Here is a 9,766-nt window from a genome sequence, read left to right on the forward strand (position 1 = left end):
CCAAATGGTAAAAGGGAAAGCATGGATTGTGGAATTAGACAAAGCCTCAGTTCAAACCACAATTATTTACAAGTTCTGTGACCTTGGGCAAGTAATTCAACACCTCCCAGGTTCAGTTTACCCATCTATGAAATGGGAATACCTTCACTCTAAGGATTAAAAGGGGGAATTCCTAAAAGGCACTTGACACACATGGAAAAAAATGGAATAAATGCTAGAAAAATAGTGGCAGCTGTTGCTAAAACTACTACTACTGGTACTGCATATGCTGGGCACAAAACAGATGCTCAATAAATGCTTACTTCTTTTTTTTTCTTCTGTAGAAGGTAACGCAACATCATGGGTAAAGCCCCAGTTCACAAAATTATTCTATTCTCTTCTCCCAGAAATTCTGTACAGCAGGAATTTAAAAGAATTAAATGCGTATTAATTTCATAAATGACTTAATATCTTTATTCTCTAACTTGATGGGATAAATTTTGATGGTGAAGTCACAAGTAAAAAGAAAAGATCACTGAATTATGAAGATGCACATAAAAATGAATGAAAGTGTTAGTGCTTTGGAAATCACCCACCAAAGATTCCATAGTTATTTTTATTACAATGGCACCATTAACTTTATCCTCTGCAATTAATCATTTTTATAGTATCTTTGATTTGGAAAATAATTACGTGATTTTCTAACTACAACCACACAAAAATCCAAATTTTATACAGCACCCTCAGAGTTGTCCTGAGGATTAAATGGCACAATATGTATGAAAATGCCTGACCCGGTCCCTGGCATATAGTACGCACTCAATGGTAACTTCAGTGAAATCTAATCCACTTATTATCCTATGTTCCTTTTAATTAATAAAAGAGACCTTATAACAACAATTATAAGGGTTTATGGAACTAAAATGCTTTAAAAAACACTTGGACTTGATGCCAATCCAAACCAGAAAGGTGTTCATTTTAATGTCTTCTTAGTTTAATAACAAGGAGGTTTGGATGATACATACTACTATAATCAAAATCAGCATTCCACTCTTCCCCCTTAAAAAAATCCTTCAATTAAAATTTTTTATTATTACTATTTTTTAATCCTTACCCAAGGGCATTTTTTCATTGCTTTTAGAGACAAACATCAATGTAAGAGAGTAGCATCAACTGGTTGCCTCCTGTACACTCCTGGACCAGGGATCATACGTGTCCAAACTGGGTATCGAACAGGCAACCCAGATCATGTGCCCTGACCAGGGATTGAACCCACAGCCTTTCTGTTACAGGACTACACTCCGACCAACTGAACCACACCGCCTAAGGCTAAAATTTTAATCAGAGTTTTTTTAAAAGGTCAGAGACATAAGTCCCTCTTACTTTCATTTTTTTAAATGCAAATTCCAGAAGCCTGCAAAATATAATGAAATTATCAGGACCAGAATCAAAGGAAAGGACATGAACACTAGCTCAAATAGTATCCTCAAAAACCAGGGGCGCTCCTTCACTCAAGTGTGACACCCTCCGAGACAACCAGTGTCATGACTGCCAGTTCCCTGTAACAAGTGATGCTTCTCCAGTCCTCTGAACTGTCAGTGTGAACACTCAGACCTGCTCTCTCTCCCTGGCAATCTCCTTCATTTATAGATAACACCAATGCTTACACCTGTCCTGCCAGGTGGATACCCTGAAGGCACCCCAATCTCAGCGTGTGCAAAATTAAACATCTCAGATCCATTCCTCCTGTGTCCCTGTGTGTCTTAATGATATCACCATCTTCTCAATCGCCCAAGATAGAATATAGTTTTCTTTGCCTCACCATCCACCACCACCCCCAAAAGCAAACCAGTTTCAAAAAAAGATGTCACTTACTTCTACAATACCACTTAGAACCTATCCCATATCCTATCTCAAGTTCTTGTTACTGCTGTCCTGACCCACACCAGCATTTCCAACCTAGTTGTCCACCGTCTCTCTTGCTTTAAGTGAGCCCACCTACTCTGAACACTCCAGAGAGACTGATCTTGCTATGCATGTCTCTCCCCACTCTGTGGTCCCCCATTGTCAACCATGGCATGCCAGATTTTCAGAATTTGAAGAACTTTCCTCTGACCCAACCATCCATTCACTTGATCTTAAAAGCTCCTCAAATTCAAGACACCCTGGCCTAAACTTCGAGGCCATTCCTGCTCTGGCTCCAATTTTAAAAGCCTGTAATGTCATATAAACAAGAGGAACTATACTATCCCACCGCTCACAGGCTAAAAGTCAAAAATTTCAACCCATCTAACAGGGATCCACGTGGCTTGGCCCCTGCCTGTTTCTCCAGCCTTGCCACGCTCCCTTTCGTTCTCTCTGCTCCAGCCACCTGGCATTCTACCCAGTCTGCTACAATCCCTCTCATCCCCAAGCCTCTATAAGCCAGCCCCTTAGCATCTCACTTCTCACATCTCAACTCAAAAGTCACTTACTCAGTCACTAACGTTACCATTCCAGACTAAGTCCTCTGTCCTAAGTTGATTACTGAATGTCTTACACCCAAGCTATAATGTAAGCTCCACAAATGCAGAACTGTCTTATATCTCACAACCTAACCCAGAACAACCCTCAACAAATGTGTAGATTATATTAATTCATAAGTCAGAACACCCAAGTTACAAGGCCAGATCCACAACACATTGGTCATGAAACCACTTGGTTTCCTCGTAACAATAAAGAGCTCATCTCCTCAATGTTCTCTGCATTCCCGTGAAGATCTGACAATACATGAGTCCAAACTTCTCTCTCACAACTCTCTTCTATATACTCTGGCACCAGCAAAATACTTTCCTTTCTGGTCTCCACAATGTTGTTTGTATCCTTCTTTCCATCTGGAGTTTTTTCCCCAGCTGCACATTTCCAAATCCTAGTCTCAAATGCTCAAATCCAATGTCACCTCCTCCGCCAAATTCTCCTTGCATTCTCTAGCTAGTCACAACCTCCCCACCCCTAAATTCCCACAGGTTCTCCACTGCCTCATTCAGGTCTGAGATCGAATGCCACTTTAAATGAAAGGCTCTCCTAAAGTTACCCCCCAGTTATCACTCTCTATCAGACCACCCAGTTTTATTTTCTTTAAAGCATTTACCATTATCTGAAATTATCTTGTTCATTTCTTTCAATTATGTTCTTACTTATTAATTCCCTGTCTCCCAACTAGAATGTAAGATTCATGAAAGCAGGGACCCTGTCTATCTTGTTCTCCATATTTCCTCACTCCTCCACATCTGAGAACAAAAGTATTCAGCAAATATCTGCAGGAGGCAGATAACTAGGGTTATTTGTGTACATAGCTTTCTTTTGCTATATTCCAAATTCCTTGTGGACAAGGCCAAAGTCCAGCTAATTTGTTTGTATATATTACCTGGAAATCCTTGCACAACTAAAGCAAATAGTAGATAACTACTAATTAATTAATGAGTGATCTCTCCAAGAAGTACTGCCCTGAACCAGGCCAACTCAGAACTCCATATTCCCCAGAAATCAAGGTAAACAGAAACCTCCTATGCCTGCTCCACGACAGACCTGTTCCAATCTGCGGCCTCCAGTGAGCTCCAAAGGGCTAGTTTCCTCACTTTCCTTTAGCCAACAACCATTGATTCTTCGATCTCTAATATCTCGCAATCTTACTATCTCCAGCCAACAAATCACTGCCAAGACCCTGTTTCTTCAGAGCACCCCACATATCCAATCAGTCGGGAAGCTCATGAGGCCCTGGGGAACAAGGGAATGTTAAAACGAAGTGTTTAAGTAAGACTGGCTCTTTTTCACCTTTCCTTTCATGCTTCGTTTATCCAAAGCAGGCCCAGTTTCAGAGACTGGCTTTGATACACTTTGGGACCCTAAGCTTTCTTCCCAGGTAGCCTGCCGCACCCAAACCCATTTGGGGTACCCCAACCCTTGCCTCAAACCTTTTCGTCTTCTAGCACAAGAAGACCCCAGGTCACAGACGATTATCTCCCCGTAAGCAAACCGTGCTCAAATACCGTGGGACCCCACCTCCCCACTTTCTGTCTGGCACCCGCCTCTGGCCTGAAGCTGTCTCAAGCGCCCCTTAACCCCAACCTCTGGCCGGGCCCGACCCTCCAACACCTCCTTGCACTCACCTGAAGCGGCCCCCGCAGTGCTGGCACTGCTCGCCCACCCAGCCGGCGGGGCAGACGCACTGGCCGGTGCCAGGGTTGCAGCGACCGCCGTTGACACAGGGCCGATCACATTCCTTGGCCTCGGCTGCGGCTGAGCCCGATACCACCGCCGCCGCCGCCGCGGCCTCCGCAGCCCAGGGAAGCAGCAGCAGAGGAGGGAGCAGCAGCAGCAGCAGCCGCTGCGGGAGGCGCAGCCCGGCCCCTAGCCCCGGCCTCCCAGCCCCGGGGGCGTCCCAGTCCCGGAGCCGCCCGCCGGTCCTGCTCGAGAAGCCTGTCGTCGCTGCCGTCCTCTTCCTCAGCCTCGCCTCAGTCGCCGCCGCCGCCGCCGCCACCATCTTCCCGGGGCTGAGACCGAGCCCCACGAACACATACACACACCGCACGGCCGGCTCCTCTTAGCCTGGCCGTGCGGGGCGGGTCTGTGAGGACGGTGGCTCGGGCGGTCAATCCTGAGGGCGGAGCCAGAGTGCGCGACAGGCGGGGCCGACGAGTGCAAGCGTGCGTGAGCGCTGCGCCGGCCGCTCGCTTCCGGCCCCGGGGGTCCTGAAGGTGGTCTTTTGGGTTCTCTGCGCCCCCGCCCTCGACCCCTACCCCCACCCCACTCTGGCACCCGGTACCGAGGCAGCCTAGCGGGCAAGTGTTTGTGCTTCGCCCAGCAAGGCGGTGACGGGGTAGCAGTCCTGAAGCGCGCCCTTCCGGCGGGCTGCCCGGGTGCCGGCCGCTCTGCTAGCCCAGCCGCCTGTGTTGAGCACCACCCTCCCGGAGACCCCGGCGCCCGTCATCGCTCTGCCCCGGCTTGAGCGGCCGGGTAAAAAGGGCCTAGGAGGCTGTGTCGTGGTGTGGTGCTAGGTGCTGCATTCCAGCCTCGGCTTGCTTTCTCCTCTGTAAAATAAGGATAACGAAATAACACGTGTGTTAAGGACGAATAGACTACTCTGTAAAGCCTTAATAAACTAAATGAATACACACACAGCCCAGCCTCCCTGGATTCAGGCTGATTCAGTAACAAATCAGACCCCCCCCACCCCACCCCGCCCCGCGCCCCGCAACGCACACCATTATTTCTGTGGAGGAAGTTTGGGGTTATCTTGCTCCCCACAATTTACCCTCCAATCATCTCTGGAGATGGGGCAGCATAAAATTAAGGATTAGATCACCCTCAACCCGCCGAAGTCTGCCTTAGAGGCATTCTTGTCAGGTAGTTTATTATTTTGGTGGTCCCCAATAAAGCATGCTTCTGGCATTATAACCTTGTGTGGTCCTTGGCCCTGTAATCTGGACGTCCATGGACCTATGTCTCAACTTCACCAACACAAGAAGGTGGCAGAAGTGACAATGTGCCAGTTCCAGACCTGAGCTTTAAGAGCACCTGGCAATCTTGATTTTGAGCTGTTGATAATACTAAGCAGACCCCCCTCTTCTACCTTGCTGTAAAGAGACCACATGCAGAGATGACATTGAGGAAAAGTAGGGTCTCAGTTGTCACCAAGAACCGAGGCCCCAGACATGGGGACCTGGTGGACCCATCTCAGCTGAGGGACCAGTCATTGAGGGGAGAAGCCTACTCAGTTGTTCCAGCCAGCTGGGCTGTTCCTCATAACCTAGAACAGAGAAGTCTCTCCTGAGCCTTACCCAAAATCCTGAGAAATGATAAAATAGCAGGTTTATTACTCAGCAACAGACAACCAGAGCACAGTCTGACACAAGCCTTTTACTGTGAGAAACATTCTTATGGCAGCTATCTCAGAGTTCCAGCATCTTATAGTCCCTTGGAAGCAAAGAAAGCCCTTCATCTACCTGTGGAGCCTCTCAGCTTTACCTTAGACCACAGAATTCTAAGATTCTAGGATAAACCCTTGCACTCATATCCAAGTCTAACCTTCCTCACTCTGCATTCCCTTCAAGCCAGGTAAAGCTGAACCGCACAACAGCCTCACCCTCAGCTCTCCACCCGTACAGCTCTCCTATTTCTACCTGAAACCTATTGTTTGGCCTAGGCCCTGCCACTGGCATCCTGGTTTGCAGATTGTTTTTGCTGCAGTGTCCTACACGGGGATGTACAGGACTAGGTGGGGAAATGGAAGACCTGGCCCCACCCTCTGGCAAGGCTCCAGTGAGATGGGGGAGGCTGACATGGAGTCACTGCTCCTTCTACTCCTGTAGTCCAGAAGTGGAATCAGACTTTGCCTTCACTACTCACAGCAAAACTGAATCCAGGCTGTGAAGTTTCACATTATTTTACCAAATACTCACGGATAACAGAAAACAATTTGCATCCACAGAAGAGCAGTACAGCTACCCTAGAACCTTGATGCAGCAAATATTCTCTTGTTCTTTTTCCTTGGCCTTCAAACATGCTCAGATTATCTCATCTTTAAAAAACAAACAAAATCTGGCCCTGACTGGTGTGGCTCAGTTGGTTGGGCATTGTTCTGCAAAGCAAAAGGTTGCCAGTTTGATTCCCAGTCAGGGCACATGCCTGGGTTGCAGGTTCGTCCCCAGTCAGGGCATGTACAGAAGGCAACTGATTGATATTTCTCTCCCTCTCTCTCCCTCCCTTCCCCACCCTCTAAAAATAAATAAATAAAATCATCTTTAAAAATCTTACCATGACCTATGAAAGGAAATATTGCTGTCTTCTTTCTCCTTGATTGTTGTCAAAGAGTTTCGTACATTTTCTACTTCTGTATGATATATTTAAAATGGCTGTAAATTCTTTTATGATACAATCCTTCCATGGAGAGATAAGGGCTAATTCCCTCCATGCACCCCCTCCATTCTTTGAATCTGGGCTGGTCTTAGCGTTTGTTTAACCAATAGACTATAGTGGAAGTGAGGTGCTGAGACTTCTGTGTCTAGGACATACGAACTTTTGCAGCTTCCTCCTGAGTGTCTTGGAACACCTGTTCTAGGGAAATCCAGCTGCCAGAAAAGAAGTCCAGCTACTTGCTCTGAGACTGCCATACTATGAGGAAGTCAACCCCCAGCCATCCAGTCCCCTAACCATTTGAGTCTTCCAAGTTGAGACCCCAGACACTTGTGAAACAGAAGGGTATCTTCTCTACTGAACCCTCCCCAAATTGCAGATATGAGCAAAATAAATAAATGTACTCATTTCAGCCACTAAATTTTGGGATGGTTTGAGACAGCAATAGATTATTACCAAGAATACTCTGTAACTTGCTTCCTCCAACAACAAGAATAAGTCTCGTGGGGTAAACTTAGATTAAGAATGGCTATATAACCCTGGCTGGTGTGGCTCCGTGGATTGAGTGCTGGCCTGCAAACCAAAGGGTCACTGGTTCAATTCCCAGTCAGGGCACATATCTGCGTTGTGAGCCAGGTCCCCAAGTGGGAGTGTGCAAGAGGCAACCACACATCAATGTTTTTTTTCCTCTCTCCCTCCCTTCCCCTCTTTCTAAAAATAAATTTAAAAATATTTTTTAAATTTATAAAAGAATGGCTGTATAATTATGTATACATATTTAATGTACAACTAGTCGTCTATGTATAATACACAGTGATTTCATTGGCCAGTTGCTCCTCATGGAAGAAGTCACTGCAGCTCCAGAAGCATTTCTGTTGGACTCCTCATGCTTTATCACCAAGGTTTTGTGGCTGTTCTACATGATACCCCATGCCACTATCCTCTCTACTAGTCCTTATCAAGGTGGCCACTTCCAGGTTCCAGAAACTTAAATGCCAGTGGCGAAGAATTCCAAGCCTTTGATCTGGAACTGCTCTAAGTCCAGACTCTAAATAAGAGTCCTCATCAACTGCATGACCAAGAAGGATTGCATGCACTATGATGGTTTGAAAGTTTCTCTGCCAGTTTCGTGTGTGTGTAGGTGTGAGTGTGTTTACTCAAGAAAAACTTTCTCCTTGCTTGTGAGGCCCTTTTGCTCTCTCTGATGTCATGCCATCATTTTTTTTATCTTTGCTTGCATCATCTCCACGTCATAGACATGGATGGATTTTATAATCCTTGGCTTTTATTCATGCAGTGTCTTAGGTCAGTTTCCCTATGAGCAGGGCCTGAAACAGGATTTGAGTGCATAATTTATTGGGAGAGTGCCCTCAAGAGACAGGCAATGAAGAAAGCAGGACCAAGAAGGAAAGGAAGCTGAGCAAGGATGTGGCCTTATCTGGAGTTGAGCTTCAGCCTAATCCCAAGGAGAGCCCTGAATCATGAATTGTACCATAGAGTTGATCCCACCTTGAGACGAGAGAGCCAGCATTTTGTACACATATCTCATTTAGCAGCCAATGCTCACAGCAGCAAGAGGGATTCAGTAAAGGAAATTTGGGAGGGGAACCAGTAGTCTACTATAAAGTGAATACTTATTGAGCAGTAGATAGCAAAGATGAATGCTGCCCTGGTAAAACCTATCTGATCAACAGCCTGATCTTCCCTAAGCATCAAGAGATCTTATACTTTTAGTCTATGTGGAACGAAGCAATTTCCTCATTGTGGATGTCAGGATCTCCCCTAACAGGTAAGGCACTAAAATGCCTGTGGCTGATTCTGAAAGTCTGAAACAAACACAACTGGGAGAGTTCTAGGTAGAAATGAAGCTCCATTGGGTAGCAGCTCCCAGGTGAGGGATAGATCAATTTATAAACATAAGATCCCAGTAGTCCTCGGCAGGCTCTACAGGAAAGTGTTTAGGTATCTTTACCTTGGGAGCATAGGGTTAGTCTCCTAAGTTGTTGGCAGAGCTCCTGGTGGCCTCCATTGACAAGACCCACAAAAACAGGAAGTGGACAATGCCTTGGGGAGAGATCACGAGTTTAAAGTGAGGACTTGAGCCCTGACCGGTGTGGCTCAGTTGGTTGGGCGTTTTCCTGCAAAATGAAAGTTCACACACAACTGATCAATGTTTCTCTCTCACATCGATGTTTCTCTCCCTCTCTTTCTCCCTCTCTAAAAATAAGTAATAAAATATTTTTAAAAATAAATACAGAGGACTTGAAATTTCTATTGGATGAACTAGTCACATGCCCTTTCCCCAAAATTTCTACAGTAGAGAACTAAAAGTTTTTTTCTGTACGTAGATAAGACATTTTAAAAATAGTAATAGCGTTAAAGGCAACTGGATTTGCAAAGGACAGTCATGAAGGACTTTAAATTAGAGGTTCCCAAACATAAAGTCATTTGTTTTGCTTAAAAAATTTTCTCAGAATTGTAGGTAACAACATGTGTTAGTTTCCTGTGACCACTTTAACAGATTACCACAAACATGATGGCATAAAACAACAGAAATTTATTCTCTCGCTGTTCTGGAGACCGGAAGTCCCAAATCAGGGCCGCATCCCCCATGGAGGCTCCATGGGAGAATCCTTCCTTGCCTGTTTCAGCTTCTGGTGGCTGTTAGCATTCCTTGGCCTCCTAGACTTGTGGCCACATCACTCCAATCTCTACCTTTGTTATCATGTTGCTTTCTCTTCTGTGTTGTCTTCTCCTGTGTGTGTCTCTGATGAGGACATTTGTCATTTCCAAATATGATAACATTCAAGGGTTCTGGGAATTAGGTTGTGGATATATCTTTTGAGGAGCCACTATTCAGCCCACTACACAACTCTACACAGGAAGTCTACTC

The 9,766-nt window shown here is 45.7% G+C and overlaps 1 protein-coding gene across 4 annotated transcripts in view; it reads right to left on the reverse strand.

Annotated features, from left to right (window-relative positions):
- ATRN (attractin) overlaps positions 1-4,571 on the reverse strand; it is a 147,388-nt gene extending 142,817 nt beyond the window's left edge. For all 4 annotated transcript variants that reach the window (XM_090286101.1, XM_090286102.1, XM_090286104.1 and 1 more), the window contains exon 1: positions 4,128-4,571. In XM_090286101.1, coding sequence (XP_090142227.1) covers positions 4,128-4,501 — 374 coding nt within the window. In that variant the 5' untranslated portion in view covers positions 4,502-4,571. The remainder of the gene's footprint in view (positions 1-4,127) is intronic.
- Positions 4,572-9,766: the final 5,195 nt, after the last annotated feature.

The sequence above is a fragment of the Furipterus horrens genome, unplaced genomic scaffold, assembly GCF_987537825.1.
Source record: "Furipterus horrens unplaced genomic scaffold, mFurHor1.1.pri manual_scaffold_8, whole genome shotgun sequence".
Classification (NCBI taxonomy): Eukaryota; Metazoa; Chordata; class Mammalia; order Chiroptera; family Furipteridae; genus Furipterus; species Furipterus horrens.